The sequence below is a fragment of the Capra hircus genome, chromosome 3 (assembly GCF_001704415.2).
Source record: "Capra hircus breed San Clemente chromosome 3, ASM170441v1, whole genome shotgun sequence".
NCBI lineage: Eukaryota > Metazoa > Chordata > Mammalia > Artiodactyla > Bovidae > Capra > Capra hircus.
Window position 1 is genome coordinate 108,911,418 of NC_030810.1, and position 15,780 is coordinate 108,927,197.

At 38.3% G+C, this 15,780-nt stretch overlaps 2 protein-coding genes across 2 annotated transcripts; both read right to left on the reverse strand.

Annotated features, from left to right (window-relative positions):
* LOC102186645 (olfactory receptor 6K3-like) lies at window positions 1,215–2,165 on the reverse strand. The gene has a single exon (XM_005677310.2). The coding sequence runs from the start codon at window positions 2,163–2,165 to the stop codon at window positions 1,215–1,217; it is 951 nt and encodes a 316-aa protein (XP_005677367.2).
* LOC102186357 (olfactory receptor 6K3-like) lies at window positions 2,853–15,761 on the reverse strand. Its single transcript, XM_013976109.2, is given in 3 exon segments — window positions 2,853–2,941; window positions 14,836–15,326; window positions 15,328–15,761. Coding segments are annotated over 3 exon segments (1,014 nt in total).

Genomic DNA, 15,780 nt, shown 5'->3' on the forward strand with positions numbered 1-15,780 from the left:
CAGCATCAGAGTATTTTCCACTGATTTACTGTAGTTTTTATATATTCCGCTTTGATCATTTCTGGACTACCCAACAGATTCAGCTGGTGCTTTAGACACTTCAAATCAAATATATTAATTCTTTCTTGAAAGGAATGTGACATATGGTATTTCAAGGTATAAAAATGGCCATTATGAATGTCCTTGGACAATACAAAGAGAACAAAAATAAAAGCAAGAGAAGTAACTCAGAAAGGTCTGTATCTTTCTTTAATTATATGTATTATCTCTTTATTCATCATCTATCTACTTTTTATCATTTCAGAGTGTGTTTGAAATCACATTAAATCAAATAGCCTAATTCAATCAAATTGGACAAATTCAACCAAAATAGTTAAAGTGAAGATTAATTCCACTTGGCCCCAGAAAAACAATATTAACAAAACTCTATGAATAATAATCATACATAAATGTCCCTAAGTATGAGATTTCATTTCCAATATATCATTCTTTACTATAGCATTCTTTAAAACATCCAAAATAAATGCAAGTAATTAGTGGCAAATAAGAGTAATAACTAACACTTATTTTTGCATTTGCCCTATGTTGTAAAACATTCCAATTACTTTCATAGGGTAATTCACTCAGTTTTTATAACAACTATATGAAGTTCTACCTTCAATATATATTACTTTTATACCCATTTCATAGATGATGAAACTAAGATGCAGAGTGATTAATTAACATCTTTCTCAAGGTCTCAAAGCTAGTATGTGGTACCAGTGAAATATGGACCTCACCCTCCTCTCTAGATCTTATACTTTTGACTGCTATATTTTGTAACTTTCAGTTGTTACTAATGCCTATAACATAATAATAATAATATAATAATAATTTTAAAACATATTAACAATAAAATTGATGTTCATATACAACAAAACAAATGTTCAAGAAAGCAAACAACAATAAAATTAATGCTCAAATATATTTTGATGGCTTAAACATCATATTTCCTTTCTATTATTTATCTATCTGTTCAAGTCTATACAGGTAGTTATTGATATCTTAATTGAATACATATAAATGTAATAAACAGGTATGTGGGAAGAACTGGGATAAACAGAAAATATCAGTATGACAATAAATTAGTATTATGTTAATTTTAGGATCTAGAACATTACAGTGACATCCAAATTGAGAGATTTGAATGATCAATCAATTCTTGGGATCTAACATTAACTTGCAGATGCATAAAATACCTTCTGAAGGCAGAGAAGCTTCTTAATTGCAATCTTCATATCCTTGTTTCTCAAGCTGTAAATGATAGGATTGAAACAGGGAGCAAGAACTGCAAACATCAGTGCAATGATTTTGTCCAAAATTGGTGGGAAAGTGGCAGAGAAACGCAGGTACATGAGGGACACACTGCCATAGAACATCAGAAAGACACCAAGATGAGATGCACAGGTAGAAAAGGCCTTCTGACGGCCTTCAGCAGAGGGAATTCTTAGGATTACAGTGATGATTCTGATATATGAGAGGGCAATTATCAAGACAGAGAAGATGATAGCAATAGCATGGATCACATCCTCAATCAAAATCATGGATGTGTCTGTGCATGCCAAGCGTAGCACAGGTTCAAAGTCACAGAAGATCTGGTGGATTTGGTTTGGCCCACAGAAGGGCAGTGTGGAAATCCATGCAATCTCTGGTAGCAACACAAGAAAACCAAAGATACAGGAGCCTATAGAGAGCTGAGTGCACAGCCGGGGCGTCATAATGGTTGGGTAGCGGAGAGGATTACAGATGGCAACATACCTGTCAATGGCCATGGTAGTCAACAAAATCCCCTCTGAATTGCCCAGTGAGTGGAAGAAGTACATCTGCAAGAGGCAGCCAATTATGGAGATAGTCTTCTTCTTACTGACAAGATTGGAGAGCATTTTGGGAATGGTGGCTGTGGTGTACCAGATCTCCAAAAATGAGAATATGCTGATGAAATTATACATGGGATTGTGCAGATGAGTATCCATCCTGACTGCAAAAAACACAATGAGATTCCCCACAATGATGAATATGTAGATGATTAACAAAGGAATAAAGAAGAGGAGGTTACCATCTTCAAACTTGGGAAATCCAGAAAATAAAAATTCTGTCACCATAGACGTTTGGTTACTTCTCACCATGGTCTCGGCAGCCTTAATTGTTATACATAAAAAGACACAACTCACTCCCTAAATGAAGTGTGAAGGATCGGGTCAATTATGTTATATGAGTACAAAGAACAACACTTGAGATAAATTATTTACTTCTATCATTCTTTGATTCATTAAATAAATATTCATTTAGTGCCTATTGTGTGCCTCGGGCCTCCCAGGTGATGCAGTGATAAGGAACCCTCCTGCCAATGCAGGAAATTCAAGAAAGGTGGGTTTGATCCCCAGGTTGGGAGGATCCTCTGGAGCAGGAAATGGCAACCCACTCCAGTATTCTTGCCTGGAGAACTCCATGAACAGAGGAGCCTGATGGGCTACAGTCCGTGGGGTCTCAAAGAGTTGGACACGACTGAGCACACACACACACGTGCCAAACACAACTGTAGGTTTATTGAGTTCAGTAGTGAAGAAAACAGTCTCTACTTTCATGAACCTTATATACTAATTAAGGAGACAGATAATCAAATAAAGTATTAATAATGTCATGTTTATAAGCCCATAGTAACTATAATTAAGTAGGATATTAGGGGTACTATTAATAATCACAGTTTTATAAGAATTCACAAAATCATTATTAATCGCATGCTAAATTCTCTAATGACTCTTGGCTATAGATTAGAAAAATCAAAACTTTTAGTTCGTATGATGATGTAATCATCATAAAGTTACATTTTGCATTTTCCGGAACATCCTCAGTTTCCAATAGTATGCTTCTTTATCAGGCCACAGAGCAGCTTTGAGTGTAGCTAGAGAAGAGAATAAGGCTTTCAGACACACATATCGATATAGAGATTTGGTAGGAAACTCCAGCAGCAGCAAAAGTAAATCTAGTAGAAATTGGCCACCACAGAATGAAAGGACTGGTGAAAAATTCAGCACTAGAGCATTTTGTAAGTATGAAGGAGGCCCAGTAGGTGAACTGTGGACTCTCTCTTGGGAATCTGGTTCTTGAAATCTTTTCAATCAGATTCCTAAAACATCAGTCTGTTAGAGATATTGAAAAGAAGAAGAGATTCTGAATGAACAACTGTCTCCCTATTCAGTTTTCTCGGTTGAATTACAAAAAAAGTTGATTTTCTTAGAATTGGAACTTTAAGGTTAGTAGATTTGGAGAAAGTAGCTGAAATTCTTCAAGGGAAAAACTCAAAGATAATGACATACATTGCTTAGCTTTTGGATTTAGGGGTTTAAGATGGATGCATAAAAATGTGAAGACAATAAGATATTGATAATTGTATGGAAATGGAGGCCTAGAAGCTGATATTCCCATGAAATTCAAGAAAAATTATAACAGAAATAATAATAAAATAAAAGGTCATATTCTTAAAGACCAATTATTAGAGTTTAAAACATGTAAGTAGAATAATTACCATATGTCAAAAGTCCTAGAATGGGAGAAAATCAATGATATAAATTCATGGTAAAATTTTATGAGAAAAGTTGTTAACTGAGTCATTCCTGTGAACTTTAATGTCTTTGCATGACACAACTAAGGTTGAAGGTATCAAAGTATATGCCAAAGAAAATAATTTTTAGGTAACAGCAATGTAAGGAAAAGGAGAATACCAATAAAACATTTTCCCTGGAAATTTTCTCAGCCTAGAAACACAAGGGAAGTGGAAGAGTTGGCAACTTTCATCTGAAAATGGTATTGTTTTTATAAAACAGATTCACATAAGTTAAGCAAGAAGGTAAATAGACATTATAGGCACAGAGAAGACTATTTGCCAAGGGAAAAATGCCGCTGGGTATTCATAGGAAAGAATAGGAAGGAACGGTATTAGTTGGGATTAGTAGGAACAAGGTTATATTAGGAAACTCTTGGAGAAATTCACAGAAGAAGGTAAGAAACAGGATTGACTTCAAATTCACAGAAATGTTAGGCTATCCCAACACCCAAAGGGAAAGAATCAGAAGGGAAAGAATCATAAAGAAAAGAATTACACTTTTAAATAAAGGACGTGGATTTAAGAGTTTAATGCACAGGAATAAAATAATAAGAGAGTGGAAGATCCTTCTTGCTCTACCTTCCACCTCAAAAATACATGGACAGTGAAGAAACTGGCTCCTGATGAAAAACCTGTATGAGTTTTCAGATGTCTCCCAGCAGACTCTCCAGGAGATAGATGCTCGTTCCACTCCTGATTTGTGCACAGCCAGGTCATCAGTCTCTGAAGGGAGTTGCAGTAAAAGACCCAGTCTCCGCTGGTCATTCATGCTTTCTGAACAATTACGTTCACCCTGGCATTTTCATTCCTAAGTCACTTTAGCTGAAGCCTTGGACCAAAGTACCAAAGTCATCTTCAGGTATCTCTACTGAGACCTCCTTATGGGAGGAGAAGGAAAACCCTTTGAGATACTCTTCTCCTCTCTGACTTAGCTCACTCTGTGACTTCCCTTCTATTTCAATGTCTATAAAATGGTACAGCCTTTTGTTCAGAGCCGCTTCAACACTGCAATGACCTCCAAGTCTGTGTTGATACCCCTGGTGCTTAACTGGTGCTCAGTTTTGCAGGAGATATGAAACGGGGCTGGGATGGAGGGAATTGGTCCTTTCTCCAGTCACACTATCACAGTAAGTGATTCAAAGCTTCACTTTTACTCTCACTTGTTTCCGTTGTTGCTTTAACCCACTGTTTTGACACCTGGCAATTAAACGCTCTTAGATCAGCTGAACTCAGGAAGAGATTAAGGAAAGGAGCAAGGAAGAGTTACATGAGCTCCATTTACAAATTAGTGGAAAAATGACTACTGCCAGTTCCTTAGAACTGAGACATTTTGGACCTCTAAAGTAGTCACAGCTACTGGCTTCTTTGGTTTCTAGCATCTCTATTTATTTCCTCTAAGTGACTAGTAGTAATCCTTTCAGTAGAATCCAGGTGCTTATATTTTAGCAAAATCAATATTGTACTCTACAGAGCTTCATAAGAAATTTATCTGTTGGAGACTGGGAGAAGAGAAATGAGCTGACCCAATCCCATTGGATTCCCTGGTGGCTCAGAGGTCAAAGTGTCTGCCTGCAATGCAAGAGACCTGGGTTCGATCCCTGGGTTGGGAAGATCCCCTGGAGAAGGAAATGGCAACCCACTCCAGTACTCTTGCCTGGAGAATCCCATGGACAGAGGAGCCTGGTGGGCTACAGTCCATGGGGTCACAAAGAGTCGTTCACGACTGAGCAACTTCACTTTCACTTTCAGAACCGCATTGGAGAAAGGAAGACGTGCATTAAAAAACTGATCTGGATTTAGAGACTAGTCAATTTGAGTCAGTACTCTGGGATATGATTTTCAGGAATAGGTTACTGATACTACCTTATCTCTCTTTATTTATGTTCTCATTTGGTTTATATTCATTTCATTGGGAACAGAAACCAGTATGTAAAATGACTTACTTTTGGACCAGAGTTAATTTAGAGAAACTCTGAAGGTGTGAAAGCAGAGAAACATAGTATTTAGGGAAAAGGTGTTAATTATTCAACCCATCATGCCTCAGATAAAACATAACATTATCACTGGTTTTAAATCTATCACCTCCCTTCTGATCCTAATTCCATTCATGCAATCTCAAATATGTTCCCAAATATTGGTATTTAAGTTAACAGAAGAAGCCCTAGCTAAGTGTCTTTTCTTTCTACTTGGGAATAAATTTACTTTCTCATTAACATTGGACCAATCTCATCTTGGACCCGTGTGCATTTTCCTCTTACCTCTGGCAGAAACAATGAGGTCCCTTCCCTGTCCAGCATTTAAGCAGTTCAAGTCCCTTCAGTACCTCAGATAGGACTGTTATACCTGTCTAAAATCTTCTTGGGGATATTTCTCTACCAAAATATTCCCCCTGATGGCTGAAGAAAAATAGCAGTTCTACTTCCCCATGGGTTAATTAGTAGAACCCTTCTCCTCTGGTCTTTTCTCATCAGTTCTCCTTTCTGTTAAGAACTCTAAGAGTCTTCCTTAACTATGACCACTTTTCATAGATACGTTCAGAATCAATACGCATAAATACCATTATTCTGAAGAACTGCTTTCAACAGAATTAGGGTTTGTTTTTTGTAGCGTGTTTTGTTGTCGTTTTGTTTTTAACTATTCTCTGAAAGGATAGTGGCCTTTTTCAAGGCCTGTTGAATTTCCCTGAGGAAGACACAATATCATTTGCAATAGCATCGTTAATTATAGCACACTATGCCATGATAAACTTGTTTACTTTGCTGAAGATACTCCTCTACCACAAGCTCTAAATATAGACCACTACCTTTCAGTTTGAGCCCACATATACAGGATTAGTTCCAGTGGTTCCAGTGAAGATTTTAGCATAATGTGGGGATACCAATCATCTCTATATGGCAAAGAAAATCACACAATCTTAACTCTTCCCTGTATCCATGCCCTTTGCAAGCTAATTTGTCAGCTCTTTCTAGTGCAGTGGTAAACAATCTGCTTGCCAGTACAAGAGAGGCAAGAGATGCAGGTTTGATTCTGAGTCATGAATATCCCCTGGAGACAGGAATGGCTATCCACTCCAGGATTCATGTCTGGAGAATTCCATGGAGAGAGGAGTCTGGTGGGCTACAGTTCACAGGGTCACAAAGAGTTGGACATGACTGAGCATTCATACACTTACTCAATCTACCAAGAAGTGAAATTTCTTTCCCTCCGCTAAGTGCCCCTTTTGTTGACTATGAGGGCTACTCCATTTCTTCTAAGGGACTTTTGACCACAGTAGTATATATGATGGTTATCTGAATTAAATTCTCCCATTCCCATCCATTTTAGTTATCTGATTCTTAAAATGTCAGTATTCACTCTTGCCATCTCCTTTTTGGCCACATCAAATTAAACTTGATTTATGGACCTAACATTCCAGGTTTGTATGCAAAATTGTTCTTTACAGTATCAGACTTAACTTTGACCACCAGACACATCCACAAATGGGCATCGTTTCCACTTTGGCTCAGCCTCTTCACTCTGGAGGTTTTTCTCAACTCTTCCCCAGTAGCATGTTGGACATCTACTGACCTGGGAAGCTCATCTTTTTGCCTTTTCATACTGTTCATGGGGTTCTCAAGGCAAGAGTGCCAAAGGGGTTTGTCATTCCCTTCTCCAGTGGATCAAATTTTGTCGGAATTCTCCACCATGACCCAACCATCTTGGGTGGCCCTGCACAGCACGGCCCATAGATTCACTGAGTTAGACAAGGCTGTGATCCACATGATCATTTCGGTTAGTTTCCTGTGATTGTGGTTTTCATTCTGTCTGCCATCTTATAGATGAGAATAAGAGGATTGTACAGGCTTCCTGATGGGAGGGACTGGCTGTTGGGAAAACTGGGTCATGCTCTGGTGGACGGGGTCTGCTCAGTAAATCCAATTTTCTGCTGATGGGTAGGTGTGTACTCCCGCCCTGTATTTTGACCTGGGGCTGCCCAGTCCTGGAGTCTGCAGTCTCTGTGGTAGAGCTATAGTCTCTATAAGGGCTTCCCTGTTAGCTCAAATGGAAAAGAATCTGCCTACAATGTGGGAGACCTGGGTTCGATCCCTGGGTCAGAAAGATCTCCTGGAGAAGGGCATTGCAACCCACTCCAGTATTCTTGTCGGGAGAATCCCATGAACAGAGAAGTCTGACCAGCTACAGTCCATGAGATCATGGAGTCGGACATGACTGAGCAATTAACACTTTCACAGTCTCTATGGTAGGGCTAATGGCAATCTTCTCCCAGAGGACTTATGCCAACATGCCACATCTCTAAAGACTGCTGCTGCCAGTGCCCCGACCCTGCAGCAGGCCACTGTAGAGACCTATGCCTCTGGCAGAGACTCACAAACACTCACAGGCAAGTCTGGCTCAGTTTCTTGTGGGGTCACTGCTCCTTTCCCCTGGGTTCCTGGTGCACATAAGATTGGGTTTGTGCCCTCCAAAAGTCTCTGTTTCCCCAGTCCTATAGAAGTAGGATGTAATCAAATCCCACTGACCCTCAAAGTCAGATTTCCTGGGGATTCCCAGTCCCTTTAAGAGATCCCCAGGTTGGGAAGTCTGTTGTAGGGCCGAGAACCTTTGCAGCAGTGTGAGAACTTCTTTTGTATAATTGTTCTTCAGTTTCTAGGTGACCCACCCAGCGGCTTTACGGTAAGACTAATGGCAACCTTCTCCAAGAGGACTTATACCTCACAGGACTGCTGTTGCCAGAGCCTGTTTCGCCACAGCAGGCCACTGTTGACCCATGCCTCTGAAGGAGACACTCAAACCCTCACAGGCAGATCTGGCTCAGTCTTTTGTGGGGGTCTCTTTTCCTCTCCATGGGTCGCAAAGAATCGGACACTCCCAAGCAACTGAACAAGTCCCCCTTTTAAATTGATTTGGCAGTAGGATGCAACAGAAGGATTTATGTGCCAGTAATGAGATGAGTCTCTAGAAGCCCATGTACTCAGCCTCTATATTAATACCCCAGCTAGCCATTATATGCACAATAGGTGCTAGCCTGCTGCAAGATGAAAGACATGGGAGAGAGTATAACTGTCTTAGCCAGACAGAGCATTGTCCTAGTTCAGTCGGTTCTAACCAAACAGTTGCTGACTCTTAATGCATGAGTGAACCAGGACTAGAAGAACTAGCTATTTGACTACAGTGAAAATTAACCCATAGATTAAGAGACAGAGAGATAGTTTCTGTTTCAAGCTCTAATTCTGGGGGCAGTCTGTTTTGTAACAGAAAAGCATTACTGTGTTCCTGTAATTCATCTTCTCCACCTCCACATTTGCTGCACTCCAACTTGCATTCATGGGCTTCCTAGCTGGCTCAGAAGTAAAGAATCACCTGCCAATGCGGGAGACACAGGGGACAGGAGTTTGATCCCTAGGTCAGGAAGATCCCCTGGAGGAGAAAATGGCGACCCACTCCATTATTCTTGCCTGGATAATCCCATGGACAGAGGAGTCTGGCAGGCTATAGCATATGGAGTTGCAGAGCTGACCATGACTAAGCGACGGAGCGTGCACACAATTTGCATTCATACAACAGCAGGGATGTTATTCTAAGAATCTAATATCTTACTTCAGTGTCTTCAGTTGGAACAAATTCCAGTATCTCATAATATGCGCTTCAAGTTGGCATGTTTTGCTACTAATCTTCATCTCATGACTCTTACTGTGTTCCATTTGCACATGTGCATTTGGTTCCTTTAAAATGGTTTTCTCAGAAACCCAGCTATTTCTAACCTCAGGATATTTGCACAATTGTTTTATCTTATATATTTCCCTGGCTGATTCCTTCTCAGTATTCAACTATCAGTTTAAATGCTACTTCATCAAAAAAGCATTCTCTGTCACTACTTCTAAATAGATATATTAATTCTTTTGACATATTGCTAAATTGCTCTAGGAAAGATTATACTATTTTAACATCATGTCAGTACTGTCAGAGAGTGTATATTTATTTTCTTCATCATATTAAAATTGCCATCATTTTTAAAAGCAACATTTGTTTTTTTAATAAAATGTAATACTTTATTATAAATAAATTAGAAAACTATAAGCAAATACAAAGTTGAAAATAGAAACGGCTTATTAAATACTCATCCAAAGACAGCAAAAATTAAAGACCTAATTTCATCAATTTTTCACACTTATCACAATCCATTAGGAAGTGGTGAAATCAGTTCTAAAAATGATTTTAAAGAAATAGAATGGGGAAAGGAAGTAAAGAAAAGATAAGAAGTACCATATGGATTAAGCATAAGTATTCTTTTGTAAAAATACTATTTTAGCTACAAATATTGATGTGAATATACATTTATGTAGATATATGTATCCTATATTATGTTTAAAATATATTGTGACTCACCCTTAACTAAGTATTTTAATGATTCCACTTGCTCCTTATTACCTTATTTCTCTGTTTTCAGTAGTAGTAAAACTCCATGAAAGAATTATCTGTAATTGAAATTTCCAATTTTTCTTTGATTCTTTTCTATCCAACTACTCAAGTCAGGCTTTTACTTTCACCATTTCATGCACACTTCTCTTATTTATTTAACAATGATCTCCAAGTGTCTAAGTTCAAAGTCAACCTTCAGTCTTTACCTTACTTGACTATTTTGCAGAATTTAACCATCACTTCTTTCTTGATGTATTCTGTTCACTTGACTTTCAGAATGCTTTATCTTTGTTCTTCTGTCTTATTGATCATGTCTTCTGAGTCAGGTTTTCACTAACTTTTACTGCTACCTAGATTATTTATTATTTTCTCTCCTCATATTCCCATGAATCACAATTTTATTCAAATCTTTGTTCAAATGTAACCTTATATGAGGTCCAATTATGGCCACTTTATTTAAAACTATGATCTCCCTTTCCACACCAAATCCTATTATCTTGCAATAGCTTTATGTTTCTGTTTCATAGAGACCAGATGATTTTATTCTATTTTGGATTTTTTTCTTATTTTTAATATTTTTTTGATAACTTCCCTCATCATAGTGCAAGTTGCATAATGGCAGGGAACTTTTTTAGTCTCATCACAAGCACTGAAAACAGTGCTTGGCATAATAGTCTTAGTAAACATTTGCTGTATGAATAACAAAATGGGTCATATTATTATTTCTTTAGTTGGTTAATATCTTTTAAACTCAACAAGGTTTTAGAAAGGTTTGATAGAATCAAAACTTATTATTTTGCACTAAGGAATTTGTATATATTTAGTATTTTATGCAGTTGCATTATTTAAGATAATTTGACCTATTAGAATACTAAATCTACCTTGCAATTCTAATTTTAGATTTCTAATTGAGCAATTAATTCATACATTTAATTTTTTTATTTATTTACCTTTGGCTATGCTGGGTCTTCATTGCAGTGTGGGCTTTCTCTAGTTGCAGAGCACAGGGTCTAGGCATGTGGACTTCAGTGCTTGTGGCATATGGGCTTGAGTTACAGTTCCTAGGCCCTAGAACATAGGCTTGATAGTGGTGGTGTACAGGCTTAGTTGCTCCACAGCATGTGGGATTCTCCCAGACCAGAGATCATATCTGTGTCTCCTGTATTAGCAGGCAGATTCTTTACCACTGAGCCCCCAGGGAAGCCTTTACTTTTTAAAAAAATTTATAGTTTATAAAATGCACACATTAAATCAAGATTTTGCACTTTATTATTTAAAATTAAAATCTTACTATGTTTGTCAAAGCATTAAAACACTTAAAAGTATTTAGGATAAGCCATATTTATAACTTACTTTTTAGTTTTGGAGAGTTTTTTATTATAAAGATTGTTTTTTTAAAACTTGTGGAGTCTTTGTTTATTGAGTCAGAAAATCGAGGTACTTAAAAGCAAAATAGTATATATCATGTGCTGTGCTGTGCTTAGTCATGTCCGACTCTTTGTGACTGCATGGACTAAATAGCCCACCAGGCTTCTCTGTCCATGAAGATTCTCTAGGGAAGAGTATTAGAGTGGGTTGCCATGACCTCCTCCAGGGGAGCTTCCCAACTCGGGGATTGAATCCAGGTGTCCTGCATTTCAGGCAGACTCTTTACTGCCTGAGCCACCAGGGAAGCCCAAGAATTCTGGAAGAGGTAACCTATCCATTCTCCAGGGAAACTCCCTGACCTGGGAGTCAAACTCCCTGACCCAGGGGCCTCCTGCTTGCAAGCGAATTTTTTACTAGCTGAATTACCAGAGAAACCCAGTGTATACCATATTTAAATGTAATTTTAAATGATTTAATTGTCAAGTTTATAAACCGGACCAAATATTTGTAAAACACCTTTAATAGTGAATAATAAAATCTGTTAGATCTATAAATGGAATACTAAGCTTTTAAACCAGGAGTTCAAAGGTCAAAAGTCTAGATTTCTAAACAGTAGCCTCAAATACGTTCATTTTAATTTTACAACCAATAAAAGTCTATATACTTTTCTTTACTCCCCAAAATTTTCTAATGGGTATCAAAAAACTCACATTAATATAGGAGATAATTTGCATTTACTGGAGTGAGAAGGGATATAGGATAGCACTGGTTCCCTGAGGCATGAGAGGAAACGGGGCCTGGAGCTGATCCTAAGTTGAGAGCTAGCACTGTCTTCCACCTTAACACTTCCAAATGCGTTTAAGAATTTATCTCCCTGATCAAAGCTGACTGAACTTTTTTTTGATGTTCCATACTACTGCTATTTCTATTTTTTGTCACCTCTCCCTTCTCTCACCTGTGGTTGTCTTCCTGCTATTTGTGATACCATTGAGATGATTGGTTTGCTTTCAACAGGAGCTGGAAAAATTTTTTTTCTAGAGACAATTTACCCTTAAAATCACTAGAGCACTTTAATAGGAGGAAAGCATGGACTCTTAGCCCAGAAGATAAAATGTGTGTGAATTCCAGTTAGAATGGCAATCATCAAAAAATCCACAAATAATAAATGCTGGAGAAGATGTAGAGAAAAAGGAACCATCCTGAACTGTTGGTGGGAATATAACTTGATACAGCCACTATGAAGACAGTATGGAGATTACTCAGAAAACTGTGAGTGGAACTACCATATGAGCCAGCATATCCCACTACTTGGCATATACCTTGAAGAAACCAAAATTGAAAAAGGCACAAGTACACCAATGTTGATTGCAGCACTAGTTACAATAGTGAGAATGAGAAGCAACCTAGATGCCCAACATCAGATAAATGGATAAGGAAACAGCGGTACATATATTCAATGGAATATTACTCAGCCATTAAAAGGAGCACATTTTTTGAGTCAGTCCTCATGAGGTGAATGAACCTAGAGCCTATTATACAGAGTGAAGTAAGTCAGAAAGAGAAAAACAAATATTGTTATTAGTGCATATATATAGAATCTAGAAAGATGGTACCAGTGAACCTAATTATAGGTCAATAATGGAGGCACAGACATAGAAACCAGACTTATGGACACAGGTGGGGGAGAGGAAAGAGAGGGTGGGGCAAATGGAGAGAGTAACATGGAAGCATATACGCTACCATGTGTAAAATAGATAACCAATGGGGCTCTATAACAACCAAGAGAGGTGGGAAGGTATGGGAGGGAGGTTGAAGAGGGAGAGGAAACATGTATACTTATGGCTGACTCATGTTGATCTAGACCGAGGTCAATGCAATATTGTGAAGCAGTTTTCCTTCAATTAAAATTAATAAGTTTGAGACAGGGAAGGAAAAAAAATTGTGTGTGTGTGTGTGTGTGTGTGTTTTTCTTTATGCTGAGTGTAAGTTATAAGGCAGAAAATAAGAAAGAGAGAAATATTCCAGAGCAGAAAGGCAATAAGAAGAGGGACACTGAGGTGTGAGACGGGCCCAGCATTTTAGTATAACATAACATAGAATATTATTTATATAGTGATAGTGATTTTTTTTTAGATTAGCGCATCAGATATAATTATACATATTTACATAATTTATGGGAGTTTTTTGATCCAAAGCCTATATATTTTGTCTATTTAACCTTCAAGCTTTCAAGAGTACTTGGTAGAGAATTTTCTGAACAATATAAAACAGAACCCAAAAGAGTTAATAAAAACAGCAGGACACAAGCATCACAAGGTCAAAGGCTATATGGACTGCACAATCATTGTTATCTATCATTAGACAACTTCCCTGGTGGCTCAGATGGTAAAGCATCTGCCTACAATGTGGGAGACCTGGGTTCAATCCCTGGGTTGGGAAGATTCCCTGGAGAAGGAAATGGTAACCCACTCCAGTAACCTTGCCTGGAAATCCCATGGACGGAGGAGCTTGGTGCAAGCTGCTCTACATGGGGTCATAAAGAGTCAGGCACGACTGAGTGACTTCACTTTCACATAGAGGTATAAATGTCTCTTAGATGAATGTTAGGAAGCCAGGTTTCTCCTTCTGTCTTAAACTACTTCACTGCTGCACATCTTGTTAATCTTTTCTAAATAAAATAATAATAATGATATAAGAGTACTATGAATATAAAATGGAAGATTAGGTAAGGGAAAATTTTAGATTTGCAAGAAATAAATATGATTATTATTTAGTTCAGTATCCCCATTGATTTGGTGTTTTAAAATGTACAAAGTACTCCATCATAATCTATAAATATTATAAAAATAGGCAAATCACTGATAACTTCCTTTATTAGATTAAGCAAAAGTTCTTACGTTAGAAAAGTGGAAATCATACCCAAACTACTACATAAAAATAAATTATTCCCAGTAGTTTTAAAAACTGATTTGTTAGCATTTTAAACTTATGAATAGAGACGCTTGAACAGATAGAGTGAATTCTCATTGGCTTCCAGAGACATTGAACATTTTTTGAGAACAGAGGATTTTCTTTCTTTTTACATTTTTTTTAAAAGATTTACTTATTTGTTTGCTTATTTGGGGGCTGTGGTAGGTCTTAGTTGCTGCATAGGGATTTCTCTAGTTGCAGGGTTGGGCTACTCTTGTAGCGTATGGGCTTTTCATTGTGGTGGCTTCTCTTGTTGCGGAGCACAGGTTCTAGGGCTTGCAGGCTCAGTAGCTGTGGCTCACGGGCTCTAGAGTACAGTCTCAGTAGCTGTGGTACACAGGCTTATTTGCTCCATGGCGTGTGGGATCTCCCTGGACCAGGGATTGAATCGGTGTCCCTCGCATTGCAAGGTGGATTCTTAACCATTGGACCACCAGTGAAGCCCCAAGAACAGAGGACTTTCTTGATGGCATCTTTCATGTCTTTGTTCCTCAGACTGTAGATTATCGGGTTGAAAAGTGGGGCAAGGACAGCAAACATTAGTGCAATGGCCTTGTCCAGTAGTGGTGGGAAAGTGACAGAGAAACGCAGGTACATGAGTGTCACACTGCCAAAAAACAGGAAGAAAATAGTAATGTGGGCTGCACAAGTGGAGAATGCCTTCTGACGGCTCTTACCTGAGGGAATCCTCAGGATCACAACAATGATTCTTAGATAGGAAAGGGTGATGATACAAACGGAAGTCAGGATGGAAATAGCATGAATTATATCTTCAATCAGAATCATAGATGTATCTGTACAGGCTAAGCGTAATACAGGTTCAAAGTCACAGAAGAGTTGATGGATTTGGTTGGGACCACAGAATGGAAGAGTAGAAATCCACACAATCTCAGGCAGTAGCATAAGAAAACCAAAGATGCTAGACAGAGAGTTGGATGCATAGTCGAGGGGTCATAATGGTTGCATAGCGGAGGGGGTGGCAGATGGCAACGTACCTATCAATGGCCATCACTGTGAGGACTAGGGCTTCTGTGACCCCAAGTGAGTGAAAAAAATACATTTGCAGGAGGCAGCCAATGAAAGAAATAGTCTTCTCTTTACTGACAAGGTTGGAGAGCATCTTAGGGATGGTCACTGTGGTGTACCAAATCTCCAGGAAGGAGAAGATGCTGATGAAATTGTACATAGGATTGTGGAGACGTGCATCCAGCTGGACAGCAAAGAAGATCGTGAAATTTCCAACAATAATGAACACGTAAGTTAAGAACAAAGGAATGAAGAATAAGAGACTGCCCTTCTCAAACTGAGGGAAATCAGAGAAATAAAACTCAGTCACCATTGTCTGATTCTCCTGATCCATATTTTCAGGTGTTTCACTT

Coding starts and splice junctions, on each gene's coding strand:
- LOC102186645 (XM_005677310.2), bottom strand. CDS start 2,165: ATGGTGAGAAGTAACCAAACGTCTATGGTGACAGAATTTTTATTTTCT.